The sequence below is a fragment of the Strongylocentrotus purpuratus genome, unplaced genomic scaffold (assembly GCF_000002235.5).
Source record: "Strongylocentrotus purpuratus isolate Spur 01 unplaced genomic scaffold, Spur_5.0 spur5_scaffold_5, whole genome shotgun sequence".
NCBI lineage: Eukaryota > Metazoa > Echinodermata > Echinoidea > Camarodonta > Strongylocentrotidae > Strongylocentrotus > Strongylocentrotus purpuratus.
Window position 1 is genome coordinate 30,066,690 of NW_022145611.1, and position 22,020 is coordinate 30,088,709.

At 34.1% G+C, this 22,020-nt stretch overlaps 3 protein-coding genes across 3 annotated transcripts; 2 read left to right on the forward strand and 1 right to left on the reverse strand.

Annotated features, from left to right (window-relative positions):
- The first annotated feature begins 435 nt into the window (after positions 1-435).
- LOC582858 (arpin) lies at positions 436-6,267 on the forward strand. The gene is made up of 6 exons (XM_782796.5): positions 436-657; positions 1,368-1,443; positions 1,931-2,063; positions 2,683-2,889; positions 3,422-3,591; positions 4,391-6,267. Exons 1-6 carry the CDS (start codon positions 572-574, stop codon positions 4,397-4,399), a joined length of 681 nt encoding a protein of 226 aa, XP_787889.3. The 5' UTR covers positions 436-571; the 3' UTR covers positions 4,400-6,267.
- LOC581267 (V-type proton ATPase subunit D) lies at positions 6,066-14,039 on the reverse strand. The gene is made up of 6 exons (XM_781278.5): positions 13,909-14,039; positions 11,903-12,020; positions 10,342-10,421; positions 9,652-9,764; positions 9,086-9,256; positions 6,066-8,465 (listed from the first exon to the last, which is right to left on the reverse strand). Exons 1-6 carry the CDS (start codon positions 13,944-13,946, stop codon positions 8,242-8,244), a joined length of 744 nt encoding a protein of 247 aa, XP_786371.2. The 5' UTR covers positions 13,947-14,039; the 3' UTR covers positions 6,066-8,241.
- A 47-nt stretch (positions 14,040-14,086) lies between these two features.
- On the forward strand, positions 14,087-19,621 carry TBP (TATA binding protein). Its single transcript, NM_214621.1, is given in 7 exon segments — positions 14,087-14,605; positions 15,785-16,011; positions 16,504-16,591; positions 17,514-17,669; positions 18,196-18,299; positions 18,820-18,914; positions 19,282-19,621. Coding segments are annotated over 7 exon segments (798 nt in total). The 5' UTR covers positions 14,087-14,557; the 3' UTR covers positions 19,362-19,621.
- The last annotated feature ends 2,399 nt before the right edge of the window (positions 19,622-22,020 follow it).

Sequence of the window (22,020 nt, forward strand, 5' to 3'; positions counted from 1 at the left end):
CAACAGGTACATGCGCATTTGTCCACATCAATAACCCACTACATGTAATGGCTAAACTGATTGAATCTTTGTGCAGCACAAAACGTACGACCATTCGGTAAAAAGGTCTGAAATTCAGACTATTACTTAGGATTGCAATCACTAACTTAAGTCGAATCGACAACTAATGGTCGTTATTTTCCCACTAAATTTCAAGGAATAATCATACCAGGTACTCATTTACTTCACCATGGTGGTCATTTGAGACTGAAAGGCTAGAATGGGGTTAGTAAATAGTCTCCACTGTAACTATTCTGAATCCTCTCTCATCCTAACAAGGATGCATCAATGATGCAGACGGTACGATGCTGAAGCGCACCACCGCGCGCTCCCTAAAACCTAGGATTCCCTAGACCACGCCCCCTCGACCAACGTTTATAGAATGTGAAGAGTTACCGCGTACTTCCTGGGTTTCAACGGGTACCCTCGGAGAAATCCCCCGGGTCCAGCCGGGTGGGTCCTTCCGTCCTTCAGACAGCAGCTAGTAGCTTCACTGTCAAAACTGCGGCTGAGTGGACAAACTGCGTTGAATATGTCTCGAATTTATGACAACAAGCCGCTTCAGTCAGTTCCAGTACAGAATCAGACTGGGAACTGGAATCCACAGCAATTTCAAAGGTAATGCTCTACAAGTCGACAGATTACCATGTTTTATTTAACATCATCTGGGCAGCTGCAGCGACTTAAAAATAAAAGTTATAATTGTCAAAGCTAGTCCCACATTAATCAAATCATGTTAGTAAATTGAATGTATGTCTACACTGTTCTCTTTATTATCAGATTAGTATTTAAGTCTATATGCTAATGATGTATTTCATGATCATGTTCATTCTGAAATGGTCATTACTGAAAGTTGTAGTATTGTGATTTTTGAGCCATATGTTAATAGTCTAGACCTAGTGTAGTGATATTTAAATAGCCTAGATGATCTACTTCCGTTAATTCATTTACCTCAACTGAATTGTAGATTATTAGTCTATTTATTTATTGAAATAATTTGCTTTGTTATGTCTTCTTTTCCAATATAAATTACACATTTATTAATACAAATTATGGCATTATGTATTGTTTAAGTTTATCACTGTTTGTAATCCCCACATTGACATTAATTTGTTTGTAGTCTAATGTTAATATTCTGTATTTCTGCTTTTGATCTAGTTGATTTTTTTTCATTTTTTTCTTCCTAATTTGTATCATGTAATTAATGTGTTAAATAATTATGATGTATATCATGTAAATCTTTTGAAATGTGGAAAATGAATGAAATGAAAATAAATCAATGAAAGAAAGAAAGAAAGGTAAAGAATTTGTTTCTTATAAATTTGCAGTGGATCTGGAGCTATACTGGAAGGCAAGATTGATTCAAGATCCAGGCATGTCATCACAGACTCTAAACAAAACAAAGTAAGTACAAGATGTGGTTTGGCTTTCAAGTTTCATTATGAAATATAGAAAGTGTGTTGATAAGCTTAAGTACTGATCATAGAATAATTTGTGGTAAAATGACAGCCAGTTTTTAGTGATAAGCTTATTTTACATCAGTCATAAAACTGTTTAAGTTTGTAATTTAAGTTTGTTTGTTGCTACAAAAACGAGCTTGGTATAGAGACTTTAAAGTTATCATTTTTGTTCACTTAATTTTAGACATTGATTGTAATGACACAATAAAAGAAATAGAATGAGTTAAGAATTATTTGTTTTCAAGGATATGAGCATATTTTATTTCATTCACAAATTCATTCAATATGAATGTATTGTTCAGTTATGAATTGATTTGCGACATAACAGAGTAAATATATGACATTTACCAAGTAATGTGTGGCAATTATTATTAATAAGTTTTTTCTATTGAAAATGAAACAACTCTGCATTATTTATATTTTCTTTTCAGAGTCGATACTTTGTTTTACATGTGAGAGTGAAAATTGCTCATAGAAGACAATTTAATAGTAAAGGTGAAGAGATTGAATCCAACATGGATGCCACACAGAAGGTCAATACTGGCTATCTCATGTCATCATACAGTAAGTGTCTTCTTCTCCCATCCTCCCCTTCCTTATCCCATTTTCTCTCTCTCTCTTTCCCTACTTTTTCTTCCCTCTTGTCTTCCTTTTCCTCCCCCTTTCCTCCTCTGTGACTTTCATTCTATCCCTTTCCTCATTCCTCTCTCACTTTTCTCTCTTCTCTTCTCTCTCTCAGTCTATCTTAATCTTACTTTCCTTTAATGTCTCTTTCTCCCTGCGAGATTCATATATTTTGAATTATTTCAGTTCCGTTTCTCTAGTTGTCATTCTTTATGATGTCATTCTTTATGATGTGTTTACTTCCATAAAAAAAATAAAAAATCACAATTTGTTTTAACCTTCATTATGCTTGTCTGCTACAGTGTGCACTTATGTGCATGACTACATTAATAATCATATTCAACAGTATTATGATCAAATTTTGTTTTTTGATGATAGTAAATACTTGTTCTCGACTTCTTCTTGTCATTCATTATTGGGGCGCCTTATTTTTTCAATAGAATTAGTACATGGTTGACCCACTCACCTTTGTCCTAACCCATCTATTCATGTCTTATTGCATTTTATGTAAAGCTGAATTTGACCACACTGACAAACCTTACCCTGTATGATTTTAAAGAGGTTGAGGCCAAAGGGCAGACTGACCGCCTCACTCAATCCCAGCTGTCTGCACTGGTCAACAAACCATCTCTGACCAGTTTGACCCAAAGACACACCCCTGAGGGATGCCTTGCATTCTGGATGACAGAGCTGGAACTAAAGGATGTGGAATTTGAAGATGGTGATGTCATCATGCTCAGGACTAAAGGAGATGGACCTTTCATTGGTAAACATTTGAGCTACGGAGATTCTATGTTTAGGAGTTGGCCTCGAACCTCCACAGTTTAAACAGAAAAATGCTGCACTTTCAAAATCAATAATGCTGACTTGATTGTCTCAATTTGAAAACACAGACATATATATTTGTTTTACCAGACTTGAAATAATGACAAATACCAGTACACAAACTCACGGTTTAAGAGAAGCAGGGAATTTGAATGGGTCACAGTTTATACATATACCGGTATATATATATGGGTTGTACAGCAGAACCTATTTTATGAATCATTGCATCTGAAGGCTTGAGATTTTGACATATTTTTTGTAGATTACAAATGACTCATGTTTGAATGCTGATAGCCCCTATTGACATGTAATATACCAGCATGACTATAGAGAACTATAGTAAATAGATCCAATGTGCAATAGCATCACATTCTTGATATTTGTGAAAATGTTATAAATGTTGTGTAATTAAATCACAAAATTCTGATTGTAATTCAGTGCAATTCTTGAATTCTTGCTCCCATTGTTAATAGACTCAGTAGGAAAGCTTGACACAAGCTCCAAGGAGATGACCAACATGGCTGGGTCGGGTCAACTGGGGGAATCCTGGACAGACAAGATCATGACCATCAAGTCATCACAGGACCCACCCAACCCCAAACCAGGGCAGGAGGAGAATGAAGGAGCTGGGGATGATGAATGGGTAAGATTTATACAATACTTTTTTTAAACATGTTTTATTGAATATAACAGAATCACAATATTTACAACTAATTGGACAGTCATTATGAATAAAGTGTAACAAAATTAGACAAACGAATATATCACAACGTAAATCACAACATGATAATTAGATTTATATACTTTTCAAAGCCAGAAACTTTGAAATTACACTGGTGGTCAAGTTTCATGCAAATTTAATGCAGTTAATAATCATTGTTAGAATGAATCATAACAAGAGGTATATTTGCAATTTGTAAAAGTTAATATACTGGTAAGCAGTTTATATTATAGTCTTAGGTCCTCCTTGTTTTTAGTTTTACAGTACTTATTAACCTAATCTTCAACCAAATAAACCTCTGTTCATTCACTGTACAAATACAATTCAATTGGGAATTAAATCAGATGAGAATTAAATAATCAGAGATGGTAACATGTATTCAATTGCTGTGGTATAATAATGCTGAATGTAGGATATGACATGGTTAGGTCTGGTACACTTGTGTGGTTGAAAACTTTTGTTGGGTGTGCATTATAAATGGACAGATAAGAAAGGAGAATAATGTGAAGTACCGGTACCATTTTAATTGAAAATGTCACTGGCAAAATCGTATTCAAAGGTGCACAAGTTACAATAGATATACTGTGCACTGGATGTAGGGGTTTTTTAAAGTGAAAATTCATAATTATATGCGAATTTTGTTCTCATGAATGTTAAGTGATGAAATTCTGTTGACTATAGACCAATGGCTGTTTTTTCTTCTTCTCCCATTTCTTTTCAGGATGACTAAAATATCATCAGATGTTTCCACCCTGTAGTCATCCACCCCAAGGAAGATGGTACAAAGAGGATAGCATATCAAGGACAAACTTAATATCTCAGTCACACAGCCAGACTAACTACAAACCATCTTCAAACCAATATTCTTGGCCACTATGGGTAATGGATCTTCAAAGACTCAGAGATACCAGAATGCAGAAACATGGCTTTGGAATTGTATAGTCAGATATTAGCTGAATTAATCAAGCAGATAAGTGGCATTTCTGGTATCTCTGCAACCATGACGATCCAACAATTCAATATCTGCGGCGGCATTTCCTTGCCATCTTAAAATAACATAAGAGACTTTTGTCTCACAACCATCCGTACCAAATAAAGGAAACGTGGCATCTGCAACATGTTAAGTTAATATGGGTTTTATGGTAGCTTTAAATAACAAAAATGGCTCTTTCAATGTTTGCTTAGCAAACCAGGTACGGTAATGTTTTGTTCGGTTTGTTGTTGATCTCGTCGGTGTGGCTGTGTTATAAGCAAGCGTTCATGGTTACATTGACTGCATTATGATTTGTAACACTCTACTTTGGTAGAAAGTTTCAATTAAGCTCATTTAAACAATGTTTGTGGCACAATGCATTGTACTTAGCATGTATATTTCATAAGTAGAGCAAACTATGTGTTTTTATTGTTATTGCTTCAGGTATTGTTGAACAAGTACTGCTACTAGAATAAATTACCTCAAATACCATTGTATTTATGTACTAGAAATCTAAAAGCAGTCTGTATTTGCTAAAGCATATTTTGTATTTTTTACTTGAAATTATTTACATGGTAGAGAATGAAATAAAACAAGAAATATGAGGCCTCTGACTTCAGAAAAATAGGCTAATAGTGTAATTTAATTTCATCAGTTTTGAAATTAGCTTTTATCATACATACTGTACAAGTGTTTTTAGATTTAGAAAGAAGTGATTCATAAATACATTTAAAGTTATGTATGTTTCATGAGGCATATCAGAAATGAATTTATTTGTTATTTAATTAACAATCGCAAAGATTCAAACTGTATACATACTTATTAATTGTCGATATACATGTATGCAAATTAAAAAAAGGATAATTTAATTGGGGGGATGAACTTCGCGAGTCATACTGTGCCTTTACATGTTGTTGTTTTAAAGTGATGAGATGTAAGTAACTAAATATGTAAAGTCCAAAGTTTTCTTGCCATTGATAATGATAATATAAATGTATGGACTTATCTGTTACTCTGCATGGGGAAGATTGTCTGCTATACATTCCTGTCAATAAATATTTTATTAGATTCACTGTGAAATGGGCAAGATATTGTTTATGCATGCAATTTCAAACCCTTCTGATTTAGACCATGTATCAAATATGAAGCATACATCGACGCACTTCTCTAATAGCTGGACCCACACTTCACCACTGGAAGTATTGCAGGATTATCCATGTATCGTATGATTTTAATACTTGTCTAAGGGCTCAAGGTTGGGGAAAACCAACATTCATTTTGATATATTTTTTTGTTTTCTTTTTTCCTTGAATTACTTCATAGATATATTTGCCCCAGGAGTGTCACATTTTATGGACATGTTGCATGGCAAATGTTCACAATTATTATTATTACAATTACAAAAGACAGAAAAACACCATGCTTTTGTAGTATATAGACATGAATCCACTTTATTGCTGACTTTTCAAATAATTAACACAAGTAGTGCAATTTTAGTCATTATGCTTCACATAAACTCTTTAACATGGAATTTCTAAATGGAGTAATATGGAAAGCATAATAAACAATGTACAATGATGTATATATGATATTCTATATTGTAATAAACTACATATGTAAATTCACAAGAAGAAGAGTAGTTCCTTGTTTTATTCAATAACAGGCAGAATTTTGTTTGATCGAGTCAGAGATAAGAAGCACCTACTCTGTTTCTATTTTGTTTAAATCTCTTGAAACTGAAAACTTAGAAATTATTGACAAACGGTAATATTGCACCCAACTCAACTTATCACAACTGTCACTTTATTCTGATTTAAAGCAGATTTTTAAAAATCTGTTGAAATATACCCCCAAACCCTTTACATGCATTGACTTTTATTAAACACGACCATCCTTTAAATACCAAGACCATAAATACTGAAGAAGAAAAGAAAAAAACATATACCGGTAGTATTTTACTTGGTAACACCTGTGTTTATGTTGTTGAAAAGTGCTCTTTTCATACTAATACAGCAGATGTCATTTTTAGATGTCAACTCTGCTAATTGAGCACCCAGTACTGAACATTGAATTAAAAACACAAATAGAAATATATAATGACAAACATGTTTACAAGTATATTTACATAAACAAGACATGTCCACATGTTTACATCTTACACTTACAGATTTAGTTTTACTAAAGCCTGGTCTCACTTTTCCATGATCTCTAATCTACACCTCTAAATAATCATAGATTGTGTTTATGGGTTATTGGTATAGATCCAACCCAACTGACAATGCTATAGTTATCATGGAAGTTTATGTTGTCATTATTGGAAAGGTTGGACAAGGCTTTGATTCTCAAGTCTCACCCATAATGGAATGTACAATGAAATCTACTGGCAAACTCAAGTAAAAATTACACTAATAGAGACATGGCAGCTAGATTTCCAACAGCCTTTATGAGCGCAGTACACAAAATCTTGATTGTTAACATGCTAAGTCCAATTTGATTTGGTATTGCATACATTTACCATAAATTCCTGCCTGAGTTATCACAGATTTGGTTTTCAACAGATTAACATGATTAAACTGTAGGAAAGAAATCCTTGACAAGTTGCCTTACATGCTACGTTTAACAACACAAGGACTTTCTGGATCATATTCTGATGAGGACAACAATACCTAGCAACGTTGGACGAGCAAGATCAGGTAAAAACTTCATCACAGAATTTTCATGTAATATTTTCTTTTTTAAAGACCAAGAAAATGATTTTGCTACAGTATTCAAAAGCAAACTTCGATTTCTCTGTATCATACATGATGCAATAGGTACACAAGTGAATCAAACTATTGTTTTTCATACACATGAACATAGTGCCCCATCTTCATTGATTGATTGATTATTAGAATTCCATTTCATGAAATTCACAATATGCCATTCATACACTATGGAAGAGGAGTTGTTTAATACAATATTCAAAGCTATAAGAGCAAATGTGTATTCTTTTACACAGACCATTAGTTACATCATAACAAAATTAAAGCTGACAAAATTGTGCTTTAATGGTACAATGTTGATGATATGAATGTCCGTCTACAACATAATACAATATTTGTTCAACTATGGTATGTTGGGTTACAAAAATATTTAGTAAGCTGTAAATAACTGTTCATTACATTGTTGCTGTCTATTTGAGACTTTGACTGAGAAGAAAATCACATGGTTTTATGTTTTTAGGTTTTAGGGATACTAATTGGAATCATGACAAGGCTAGCCATAAAAATCATACAAATAAATTCCCTTCCCTCATAACTATAATTCCATTTACTATCACTTTACTTTCAAACCGATTCCATAAACTGTCCATGTATATATCATGTAAATACACAAATAATCACCAAATGAGTTCTTGTAATATTTTATCTAAACGAAATTGGGGGAAAATGACATATATTCCTCCCAGTAACCCAATACATGCTTATGAGATGTCTTGGAAAGAAATTGAATTTCACAAAACGACTCATAATCAACATATGAACTAGACTGATGTATATAGATATATATTTCTTTATTATATATTTCCCCATCTATAACTATCTATTCCTAACATTACACTATGAGTCAAACAATAAATCTTCATCTACATCATCAGCTATTAGATTCCTGGAATCACCATAGTCTCCCTGCGCTTGTCTTTGCTTTCTCCTTAGCTCTTCCTTGGCCTTGATCTTCTTCTTCTTTTCCTGGATCTTCTTCAGACGGTAGAACTCTTCCCTCTCTCGCTCGTCAAGTTCAGTAGTGATGTAGGAGATGGTGTTCTCAATGCGTGGGATGATGACTGCATGGAGGGTACAAGGGCAGATAAGCAAGTTAGAGATCTACCGGTACATATGATCTCAGATCAGTTTCTGTCAAAAATTATCTTCAACAATGGTGGAATGGCACATAAAAACTACATCTAAGCTTTCAGCAGAGAATTACAATCACTAATTCAAATTGATAAAACTGGCCTTAAAACATCAAAGGGGAATGGTTTTGGAGGACCAGAGACCTATTTTGTATTTTCTTCTGGATTGTGAATGTGTTCACATAATGTATACTTGTCATTTTACACTTCTTTGTTATGTAAAATTCTGCTATTACATGATCTTTGTTATTGTTCAACCAATGGGAAAAGACTTTTTGTTGTATGACAGATGAATCAATATATTCAATTCAATAGTATGTTTTCTTGTGATTTTAATATTTTATATATAAGTCATGCCATTCATCAAATGTACATTTTTGTATCCTTCATCCTGGATAGTGTTCCGCCTTATAAAAATTTTACACACATAATACTGTCCATAATCTATTGATCACTATCCTTACACTAACAGAGAAGGTCCACCCTGAAAGATGAAGAAACCTCTTCTATTCATAATATCTTTTATCCAACTGTACATCCTGCGTACGTACCATGTTCAATTGCATTGACACGTCTGTTGGTGATCTTGATGACTTCGTCCAGAGTAATGAAGGAGGTCTGGAGGGAGGCAAGCTCAACAAGGAGCTCAATAGCTTTGGCATAGTTCTTCTTTAGTCTGTCAATCTGCTGCCCTCCACGAGAGAGACCGGTCAGTTCATAGGCTGCAAAGGAATATCGATAAACCCAGAAATATACATGATAAAGAAAGTTTCTTTGTTATATGTCTGTACAACCAGATGGCTTTTTGTCTGGGATATCAAGATAATAACAATAGAAAAAAAAAATATATAAACAAAGACAAACACAAACAAATGAACATGCAGGAAATGATGGTAAAAAATATAAGATTTGTCTGGAAATTTGGCTTTTGAATCCCCATGTATATTTACTAAACACACAGAAACTACAATCTTTAACACATTTAAACAATAAATCTTTGCCTGAAACTTCTAGTTTAAAATGGGATGATTAAGACACAATTGAAACAATTTCATTTGTTTACCCCAAGTATCTTAACAATGTTAACATGTACCGGTAAGTGCACATTGCTACTTACTATCTGCTCCATCCGTGTAGTGTTCAAAGACTGGTAGGTTAACTCCAGCTACATTCTCTTTCTTAGATCTCACTTTGGTCTGGGCCTTGGTTACATTCTGAAGAACATTGTGACTGAAAATAAGACAAAAAGAGAATCATCATATTTTAGAAACCATACATATTAGGTTCTTTGAAATCAATAGCGGTTAGTTGGCCTACCGGTATACATTTTCCAATTAGTGGTCATCATTAAATCAAAAAGATAATGGTACATTTATTTAGTTGATAATATTCAACTAAAGTGAAAGAGCTTATCTGGAAATGCTAATTCTTGTATGTTCATTTCATGCCGAAAAAATAGCATTAACAGGGGAATACTTATTTCTTTGGATAAGAGCTTCCCCTGCTTATGATTTCTTGCTCACCATACAACATTACATCCTCCAACTTCTATTCTTTAAATCCCATTTTTTTTAAGAAAAGAAAAAAAAAGGAGGCATGTCATGTGAAAATGTATTTATTTAACATGTCTGTCCATTTTCATCTATACAAAAATACATCATTTAATTCTCCATAGGGAGAAAATCTGCGCAACCAAAAGATAAGAAAGTAATTTTACTATAACTAAAGATAATGTCAATACAATGAAATAGAAAATAATCATACTATGAGCTCTAATCTGATCGGGGTTGTATAAAACTCAAATTACCTGATATCTCCCATTGCAAACTTGGCTTCTGCAAGGGACAGAGATGCAAGCTTCATTGCTTCTCCCATTAATGTTTTATTCTGTAAAGATAAGGAAATATAAGGAGTTAATGAGAGAGATTATGAAATAATAAATATCTTAGTGTAATGGTGTGTGACTGTGTAAACACTTCCATTGCAGACTTTTGAAGTTTCTCATATAACACAGATCGGTTTGCACCACTCACTCTCTCTTTCTCATATCTTTTATCTTTTTAGCAATAAACATGTATCAGTCTGGGCATATTTCTGTCTCTATTTATCGATGCATCAACCAATCAATCTTTTCCTTGAAAATGAAACATGTCTTTTATATCAATCTGTCCATTTGTAATTACTCATGTTATGTAATGAATACAAGGGTTGTATTTTTCATTCTGATATTGCTTTTCAAGTAATCCCTTTTTCAATCCATGCCCCTCCCTCTCTCTCTCTCTCTCTCTCTCTCTCTCCCTCCCCTCCCTCTCCCCCTCTCTCTCTCATTTCATCTGTCTTTCATGCTCTTCCCTTCCATTACAAAAAGTATGAACATGCTTCTATCTCAATACATGTGAATGGCAGTGAGTATCCTCTCTATCCTGGATCTCTATTTCCTCTCAATTCTTGTTCTGATTCCAGTCAGACTTCCTGTATGCAGTCATTCAAGTAAGCCTTGTACATATCATTAGTCAGGTATGTTGAATACCGAGCCACACTTTGCATGAGACCCTCTTACTGCTTGGTCACATACTGCACTATGACAGTTCTTATCATAAAATGTCTTTGATCATAAATGAATAAACCAATAGGATTATTTACAAGGGATTTGGTGTATCCTGAAAGTTATGTTAACTTAGGAGGAGAATGATCATAACATCAAAATTGATTTTACGAAGAAAAACAAGATTAGTGGGTCAATGAAAGTTGTAGAAAATCTGATCATGAATTTTTTTTCAGGTAGAATTTTTAGGATCACTAAATGACTAAACAGACTGTCAAAAGTTCTCTTTATAGGGCTTTTGTATGTTACTCTCCATTTAGAAAAAAATATAATGTTTTCTCCATGGAAATAAGTTTTTTTCCTCCAAACCAGGGCCTGAATTTATTACCATAAGTAACTACTGCTCAAACATATTGGGTACCCAATTACATCTGGGTGGAGAGAGGCAAATGTAGATTTAATTTTAACATCTTGTCAAAGGACATGAGTGCTGGGCTGGGATTTTGACCCTGTACCTTATGATCAACAGTCTGGTGACTAATCCACAGGACCAAATCACCTGAGATCAACATACATGTACATGTATACATAAATATTTAATAAAAATACATAAAATAATCACCTCATTAAATAATCACTATGGGAAGTGTAGAAGAAAGATATAGTAATTTCAGAGTAATGGACAGTGTACAAATCCACATTTACTTAATCCAATATACTTTATCAAAGTGTGCATTTCTGTTGAAGCCCATAACCAAATGATTTGATAACCATGGCCCCATGAAGAGCATGCAGGGTTACTATTACTATTAGTACTTCTCACCTCAATAATTTTGCCAAGGATTTGTCTGAATTTCAATGTCAGTGCATCTGCTTTTTTCTTCAGAAGACTGTGGCCCTTCTGTGCTCCTTTCAGCCTGATCTTCATGGTGGTCAGGGCCCTTATGTAAATAAAAACAAAAAACAATCACATTACAAAAGGCTGACAGTAATAGTTTGTTATGTTAAAGAGAATCAATAATATAAGATACACATATACATGTACTTAATGACAAATTAATGGTAGGAGAGGAGTGCTTGTAACCCAGACTGTACATCTTTTTCCTTTACTTGAAACTGTTTCAAAATTAATGGAAAGATATATGCTGAAACCAAAATGTCAATATTTATAAATTAACATGTACGAAACTAGAAGCATAAATCTGACTGGTTGCAAGTGATTGGAGGTGTCTTTTTTAAACATTTTTTAAATTTGGAGGCTTTCTTCAAAAGATTAGGTGGAGTCTCAACAAAATGTATATCCTTGAAAAAAGTAAACTGTTTTTGCCTAGTGCATAAGTTGGTTCTATAAACTGCAGGTTACTGAATGAAAAAAAAAAAAAAAACAGGTCAATGAAGTTTTTTGAGTTATAAAAATCAGTCAAATGATCAGGAACAGAACAGATCTCACAATGGAAATATAAAAACTTGATTTTTTTTCAATTTATGAATATAAAACTGTACTTGCTTTGATATATGAACATAAAAGCTGTATTTTATTCTTGTAAATAGACTTTCATGTCAATTCAAAAGAAAGAAAAGGATAATATTTCTTTAAAATAATATAAGTTGAGTGGCAAAGACTTTGCGTAAAAATTGCTTTATCCAGGTGTTAGATATTTTCTATGATGTGCTAAAAAAACTGCTAACAACCACTAGATCTATGCCTAAGGAGTCCACACCAGCAATGTTTCCCACAAAAACTCAAGAAGACAATCATGACTATTTTGCGCTTAGGAAAGAACTATGTAGAACAAGATCAGCTACTGTTTAATTGGTGCAATGAACTCAGAGCTCTTACATGCTTCAGTGCACAAGCCGTAAACGTTATGGCTATTTTGCTGATGCCGTTCATACATGTATGATGTACATTTGTATTTGCCAGCTTTGGCTAAAATAATCTGACATGTTAATCACTATCAGAAGTTCTTTGACCGAAGTTCGATCCCATAGTTTTAAGGTCTACCTCTCGCCAGTCGCCAATGAGAAGGATTTTTTTAGCGACCAACCCACCGCGCCCTCTAGTTCTGTTGTCGTCTGTCCTGTGGGGGCAACATATTTATTCCACTACTACAATTATTGGATTAAAATCTGTCAAGATCTGTAAGATCGTCAACAAATGGTGAAAGATCGCAACGGATCCGTGATTAGTTGTGGTCTTGTGCCTTTTGTGGGGTGTATTTAATTGTATTTTTGTAATAAATTTAATTCAATATACTTTTACTTTGTAGGCCTAGTTCTTGTTGTTTAGATCTAGCAATTTTCATAATTAGACGCCGAGCGCACATATCGTAGGCCTGGAACTAGTATTACTAGTTCCAGGTATGTCGTAATCGCAGTAGCATATTATCCAGAAAATATTTGCAAATTTTTAATTGTTGCAGCTATTTTACAGATAGCTATCGATAGGTCATCATATAGCTAGGTGGCAGATACATCATAGATCTACATGTAGTTTTAAATACATGCATAAACGAAGCTAATGCAATATATATATATCATGTATCCTAGAGGTTGAAATGACTGTAACCAAATAGCACCGTAAAAACAAAAAACAAAATCTGGCTGGAGTCATATGATCAACCAGGGCCAGGGAGTTGGAATGGACACAGACCCCGGCCCGGCTCATTCACGTACTCTCAAAGCTAGCACACACTGCACGGCCCGGTCACAAGACCGAGTCGCGATATGAGTCGGTGAGTGACACTAAATAACACAGCATAATCTAAATGAATTACCGAAAAGACAGCTGAATAAAAAAAATTACAATAACAAAAATTGAGAACTTACATGCGAGATGGAAACACGGCTATTCTATCTTTCGACATCTTGCCCTCTCTTTATTGTTTTTCGTATTTTTTAGTGGAAAAATCTATATCACAACCCACGGTAGTTTCGTCGTACACAAAATCCTAAGCTTCATTGACCGATGAGGGCAGTTTAACTGTTTGACTAAAAATACGGCGAAGCAACGTTCCTAAAGTGATTTCTTTCAGTGAAATTAACAGGATTACTACCCGTTCTCCATTAATACCCGCACAAGTAATTAGTCCAGTAGGGATTAATGCAATTATTGTGTGTTGTCTGTCAATAGGTTGTGTTTGACGAGATATATGTCATCATTTCTGGACCAGTGTTGACAAAGGAAGACACGATTTTGAACGCATCGGACTACAATACAACGTGCTAGCTGAAGAACAGTGCAGTGCAGTGCTAGCAGTGCTGTGGGAGTTGCTATCGGCGTCACTTACTTACACCTGCACCTGGCCTGGCCTGGCCTGGCGAAGAAGCGGCTAGCGGCTCTGTGCAGTGCTGGCAGAGCTCGAGCTGAGCTGAGCTCAGACTAAGCTGAATTAAATCTAAGAGGCTATAAAGAGTAGACTGAGTCTAAGTTCAAGGATCAACTACAAGACGACATAGGTACTGACTAGGATCAGCCATGTACAATCCTAGTCAAGCAGTTCCTGTCTCCCTTCACAAAAACCAGGTAGAAAAACTTACTAGGTTTTTAGACTACATCCTTGTCTAATACTAACTGATACTAACTGATACTGATACTTAGTGATACTGCACTGACTACATCTAATCTATACTAACTCCAGGGAGCTTCGCCGCCAAAGGGCGTTGAAGCTCCATAGAGCCTGCATAGGAAAACGATTCAAATAGCGGGTTTGGTCACATTTTTTCAAAAATGTAAAGAAGTAGTTTTCTAATTGCAATTTTGACTTGGACTACAATACATAATTTTTATTTACTCCATTTTTTTACCACAGGAAATTACAATTTAAAGAAATTTCCAATTGGAAAAAGGGTGATTCCTTGTCCTAACCCAATTCACCCCATGTTGTATACTGGTGATTCAACATGGCAAAGAGAAAGTACACATACGTGGTATGTGCTGCTGCATGCTGTGTAATTTCTCTTCGCCATGTTGAATCGATGATACAACATGGGATGAATTGGGTTAGGACAAGGAATCGCCCTTTTTCCAATCGAAGACTTCTTTAAATTAAATTTCAACTGGTTGAACAGATGCCCAGAGGAGTTCGAAAAACATTGCAGGGAATAATTTTCCTCAAATTTTTTGATTAGCAATTTCAGCCAATGGATAAATATCTCAAATGAAATTCTGTACATTTCTATGGAAGAAAACTGCTACACAAAAGATATTTTGTATAGCAGTCATGCAAAAATGCATAGCAAATTGCGATGCGATACCAGGAAAATTATTCCCTGCATTGTAAGTCAAAATTGTAAATACTTCTTCTTTACATTTTGAAAAGAATGTCACTCAACCTGTTTTAAATTGTTTTTCTTTTGCACGACTACTGGGCATGCTTCACTCTTGCGAAGGTACATTTGTAGCAATAATTGACTTGGTGAGTCTGACAAAATGCAACCAGCTAGATCTCCAAATTATAAATAAACCAAGTTCTAAACAAACTTCAGAACTGTTCAAGTTGTAAGTTTTGGTTGTAAGGCAAGTGAGCAGCAGTTCCCTGTGAATGAGTAGATCTACATATGTAGCTGTCTTGTAATCTCTTAAAGGAGAGAATATTGGTGAGTTTGTTCAGAATAATAGAAATATGTTGATCTAACACATTATTTCTCTCCCCCCCCCCCCCCCTCTCTCTCTCTCTCTCTCTCTCTTTCAAATTGTTCACAGGACAATCAGGATGGAGGGCAACAGAGGAGTCATTACCCTCAGATCAGTTCCCAGCAGAGTCAGTCCTACCTCTCTGTTCCCTCCATTGGCACACCCTCGTTTGGCTCGGTGGGGAGTGTGTCGTCCCTGGCCCCAGGTAGCAGCTTTATTCCACCCTCCCCCATGGCTCCATTAACACCAGCTACACCAGCTAGCAGTGAGTCATCAGGCATCGTTCCACAACTTCAGTAAGTACAGTGACATGTAACATGTCCCCTTCATGTACATGTAAGGTGCAAGGAGTGTACAATTTGATGTATATGAAGAGGAATTCTCCCATTGCCGACTAAAAACAAATGGTTCCTGTAGCTAGGCAAATGAGAGAATTCATTAATGAAAAGATTAACAAACAGTGGTGCTGAGAAGAACCAAATACAGGGTCTAATTGCCCCAGATGAGGCTATCCTCGATTTCTAAATTTGTCAATTTCTCTTTAAGATTTCACAAAGAGTATGTTGCATTTAAAGTACTTTTTCTTTAATAATTTGAATAAAATTTTAGCTGTTGATAGCATCATATATGCATGGTATTTATTCATGTTATTTACAATGTTCCTATAAGTAATGTCTTTGTTTGTTTGACAGAAGAAAAAAATCACTATTCCCTGCTCATGGTAGCAGTATCTTTCACTTTCAGAAGCACTTCCATTTGGTATCATTTAATTTTCCTTTTTTTAACAGGAATATTGTGTCAACTGTAAATCTAAACTGCAGGCTAGATCTGAAGAAAATTGCCCTCCATGCAAGAAATGCAGAATACAACCCCAAGGTATGATGCTTTAATGTTTATGAAATCAAACAAACAGTTTGAAATTGAGTCAACACATTGAAAAGGTACAGATTCTGTTTTAAATGAAATATAGAATTAAATGAATGCCATAGATTTTGTTGAAAGGTATAGCATTAAAGAGAAGGTTGAGTTCTGGGAAGAGGTGAAAAAATAATTTGTGAGCATTATCATTCTTATTATGCAAGTGTGGAAGAACATCAGATAAGACATGTTCCCTGAAAAGCATGGCTCTTCAAATGCCTTTATATTATAAATATGTCATGTATAGGATTTTTACGCCACGTGTTCAGGTAGTCCCATATACATCTTTCTGTGTACAGTGTTTGTAACTTTACCAAGACTTGGCCAAATTTCTTATCATTTTGATGATTCCAGAACCTTGCAATACACACAAATTCTTATATGCTAGATGATCAACCTTTTCTGGTCGATTCCACACCGTTTCTTTCACAATGTGATCGCATGACCAGAACTCAACTTCATCTTTAAAGCAATTGCAACTTCAGTCATGTTCAATGTACAATATATTGCCAAATTTATATGCTTTTTTTCCTTTATAACAATTATTCATATTTATAAAAAAAAGATCAATCTAAGGAAGATGTAAACTTGTTGGTAGGGGACTCATTAAGATTAATTCAACATGGCTGAGCCTTCCTCCTTTCTCCAATGATCCACTTCAAGAGAAAGAAAATTAAAAGCATTAAGAAATATTAGTTTTTGTATTTTGCTGTTTAATGCATTGAGAAAGAGCAGAAAGGCCTTTGTTTAATTGTAAAATTAATCAAAAAGTATATGATTAATGTGAATTGTATTGATTGCATTGAATATTTGCGTGAGATCATAGTAAGGTACTGATAATAATATCAATTCATGAAATACATATTTTCACATTTTACAGAGATTTGCAGCAGTGATCATGAGGATACGTGAGCCAAGAACCACAGCTCTAATCTTCAGCTCAGGGAAGATGGTCTGTACTGGTGCAAAGAGTGAAGATGACTCCAGATTAGCTGCAAGGAAATACGCAAGAGTTGTACAGAAATTGGGCTTCGCAGTAAGTGGAGATTCTGAATGGCATCATGATGAATAAGTTTACTAGCTTGCCTTAATTTCTTATTTTGTATTAATCTGAGGAAGATGTAAACATGTCGGTAGAAGAGAAAAAATTCATCAAGATAATTTAACATAATTGTGTCAATGTTCTTAAAAAACTTAGCTCTTTGATTGAGCTAAAAAATACCGGTATGCAATAATTACACATTGAGCTCTTATAATTCTCATGCATATATATTACTGCAACTTGTAATGCTCTTTACCATGAATGGTTTCATTGTTTGTATTACCCATTTTTTATATAATATGGTCTTGTTGTTCATATGATGAGACTAGGGTATAATTGTTTAAAACACTAATTTTCACCCGTGATCATCATCTTTTTAATACATTGCTTCTTGAATATTGTATAATAATTTTGATTTGGAAGTCATTAATATGCATTAGTGGAACGATGCTACGATACAAGTAAAGTACATCAGCAAACAAGTGCATTATCTCTTTTATCATCATTTGTCTTTCACCAGGCAAAATTCTTGGATTTCAAAATCCAGAATATGGTTGGTAGTTGTGATGTCAAGTTTCCCATCCGACTTGAAGGTTTGGTGCTAACTCATGGACAGTTCTCAAGGTAATTCCAATGTACAGATATTAACGAGGCACACAATGTGTTTTGGTATTATTTATCCCTTGAGAAACAAATTTGATATTTCTCTGTATTTAGATGCATGTTTTCCTGTTGTCAATATGTGGATATCCATACTGATTGTATTATAATTTATGATAAGGTGGAACACATGAAGGTTTCAATGGAATACATTATCACCTATCAGAATCTTTGCGCCATTGGGACATAGGTCATATGTCACAAATTAAAATAGTATTGCTGATAACTATGCAGTGTACAGTTAACTCTTTTTTTATTCTGTGAAATTTGAGAATGTTTATAATCAATTCATTTAAAAATGGTCAATGGTATAAATCAAATCTATCAGTTAAAATATTGATTTTTTTTTCTTCTTCCCATTCTTCTTCAGTTTATGACTTGCCATAAATTGGTCATTTTCAAACTTCAGTAATTGTTCTCTGTTGTTTTTATTTTTCATTTTGTTTTTATTTTTCAATCATATTTTTTAAACCCTTCTATATAGCTATGAACCTGAGCTGTTTCCAGGTCTGATCTACAGAATGGTGAAACCTCGTATTGTACTCCTCATCTTTGTTTCAGGAAAGGTGGTATTAACAGGTAAACAATTATTGTTAAATAATGATAATCATATATTTTGACATTTTGAGTGGTTTTAATATTTTTCATTTCTTTGAGATATATAGATATACAGGAAAATAACAGTTTGATAGCAAATTAGCAATTTTCAGCATATTGTCCTGTCCCTGTATGTAATTAGTCAATAAAATATCTCATAAGTTTTGCTTACTAGACTGTTTGTCTGAAGAATCTCATTAGCTAGTAAAAGAATCAAAACCTGAAAGAATAACATGACAAATCCTGTTATTAACAGAGATCAAAATTCTTACACCTATTCCCTATAAATTACAGTGTATGTGATTATTTTGTTTCTTCTACACCTCTCCCTTTTTCCTTCTACCAACAGGTGCTAAAGTGAGGCAGGAGATCTATGATGCCTTCAATAACATCTATCCTATTCTGAAATCCTTCAAAAAGACTTCCTAGCGCATGGCACGGTTGTGTAAAGCACAAAAGAGACTCCCCAAAAATGGTGACACTTGGTATTATTTTTTTTTAACACCAGAACGGATTAGTGAAAGGATTGAGATTTCAGTGAAATATGTTGGAGGTACTTTGTGAGACATATATCGGAAGGAGACCAGTGAGAATTACATGTGAGGAGAGGTTAAAGCCTGAGCGTGACTTCTCATTTCTGGATAGTGACTCAAGATCAGCTGTTGATTAAAGTGAATTGAAAAACTAGGAAGCTCAGATGTAGGCTCATCAATGATGATACACAGGTGGTGACTGAAGATCAAAAATGCATCTGGTTTTTCATTCCAGTACAATAGCAACTTTGGGAGAAATATTTTTAAGAGTAAATGTCTGGCTGTATGTTTACCCATATCATCATTACTGATTTGTAATTTCATAAAAGACTGAAGGTTTTTTTTTTTTTTTGTTCTTTTCTTTTTCAAATTTGATGTGATGTTTCTTAGAAAGTTAAAAGGTAGGGGGAGAGATATGTTTTCATTCTAAGCGCTTATCTCTCATCTTTTAAAACAGACAATTCAGCAGATTGTATTGCAAGATATCAGAAAGTTGTTTTTTCACCAATTGTTTTATAGACAATGATGTTAAAGCACTACTACTTTGGGAAATGTTTTATGTCTTTTCATATTCTTCACAGAAGTGTTGTTAACTTAGGTATTCAGAATGATTAAGAGCTAAAAGGTAAAAAATGCACCATACATAATTCTGCAATTATTTCAGTTTTAGTCATGTGACATTTGCAATGTTTGAGCAATGTTTCAATTTATGGTAGCACAACATTTTTAGTTTGTATACCTTGATAACGCCTGAGATAAAACATTCTTTAAAAATAAGGGAAAATAATCCAAGGCCAGTGCTCCCTTTTTTGTACACACATACAACTACTGCTAAGGTAACAGAAATGCATTGAAAGAGACGGTGACTAAAATGATTCAAAATTGTCTATCATCGTTTTATCGAATGGGCAAAATGTAAATAAAACTCCTTGAAATTTGCCTAAAATCTCATTCACTTAAACCACAAGGTCTCTTCCTCAATATGTGATTGGGAAAACGAGTGTGATTTTCCAATCTTCATTGGCTCATTGCTCAGCTATTCTACATTGTTTATGGAAGTATTTCACAAGTTATTTGTAGTTTTTTTATCATTCGATGTAAGTTTGGGTTGAATCTATGGAATTTAATTTAATTTTCAGTCATAACCAGATCTCAAGGTTGCCCTCGGTTAATCTATCAAATACACCTTGAAATTTAAAGGATATTAGTTTTATACTTACGATTTTGTAGATCTACTTGTGGTAGTGATGAGATATGCTATAAAAGTTGGAAAAGCGTTGAGCCTATAATATATGCAAAGTACTCTCCTGTTGTATTTGATAAATTCAATACCAGATATTGTAGTAAAATTAGATAGTTCTTACAGATACAAAGTTGTGAATTGTTCCACAGCTTGTCATGTGATATTGATAACAAAGATCGTTATATTACACTCCTGGTCATTTTGTTATGGGTACATGTATGTTGACCACCTGGTCAAATTAGTATATTTTTGTGTCATACTGTATCCAAGCAACCCTGCTTGTGCTAGCACATACCCATTGTTTGCATTGTCTTAGCCACATGCATTTGATACAGAAGGCTTTATGGCTCAAGAAAAATATTAGGGCATGAGATCTCAATTATCCTTGATTTTATATAACAAAGTGCAGTCAAGGCTATCTAATATAACAGATATTGACTGGTAGTACGTGTAATATAACACATTTTTTTAGCATATAGGAGTTATATGGACCCTCGTGATCATATTATTTCCTCAGTGCTACCGCTTTGTGAAAATATAACCCCTTTGGAGGTCCAAAGAATGTTATATAAGTCACATACCATCAGTCAAAATCTGGAATTCTGGATAAAATGTACTTGCCTGATGGATGTGCCTCTCGTGCTGTTAATTTGCAAGGATCGTTTATTTATTTTGTTTGTTGAGTGCAGTATTCCCACATTTTCTTCTGATTTGTTTGTCTCTAAAATGTTTGAGAATTTTGTTTAGATTGAAAAAATAAGTATTTATTGAAACAATTCTCATACATAATAATAATAACATGTTCGTATAGACAAAGAATATATATTAAAATATAATGTACTAGTTAACTCATCAACAAAAATTACTTAACAAAATATCTGCCATTTCTTTTTATGAAGATCGAGACGCTTTTCTTGAAAGCAATTATACATAAGTTTGAGAAGTTTATGCAAGTATTAGTGTATAAGAGTCCTTGCTACTTTCAAATAAGATTTGTCTAAATGTATTTTGTTTTGCCATGTGCAGGTCAAGTATATTTTGGAAAAAAATTGTGTTCGTTTTCGACAAAAGAGGTTCAGTCTTTTTTTCTCCAGGTATAACATCAAATTATAATTCCTGTTTTATCATCTGATTGCAGTTGAGGACCTATGTGAACAGATGATGTTCAAGGTTTTGTAATAAATGTAGATTTAAAGTTGTAGAATAGGAGAATGATAATGAGATAAGGTGCAGTAATGTGCGATTTAATGCAATTTTGGCGAATTTTGGCGAATTTTGGCGAACATTTTGTCCTCACTCTTTATTTACCCCA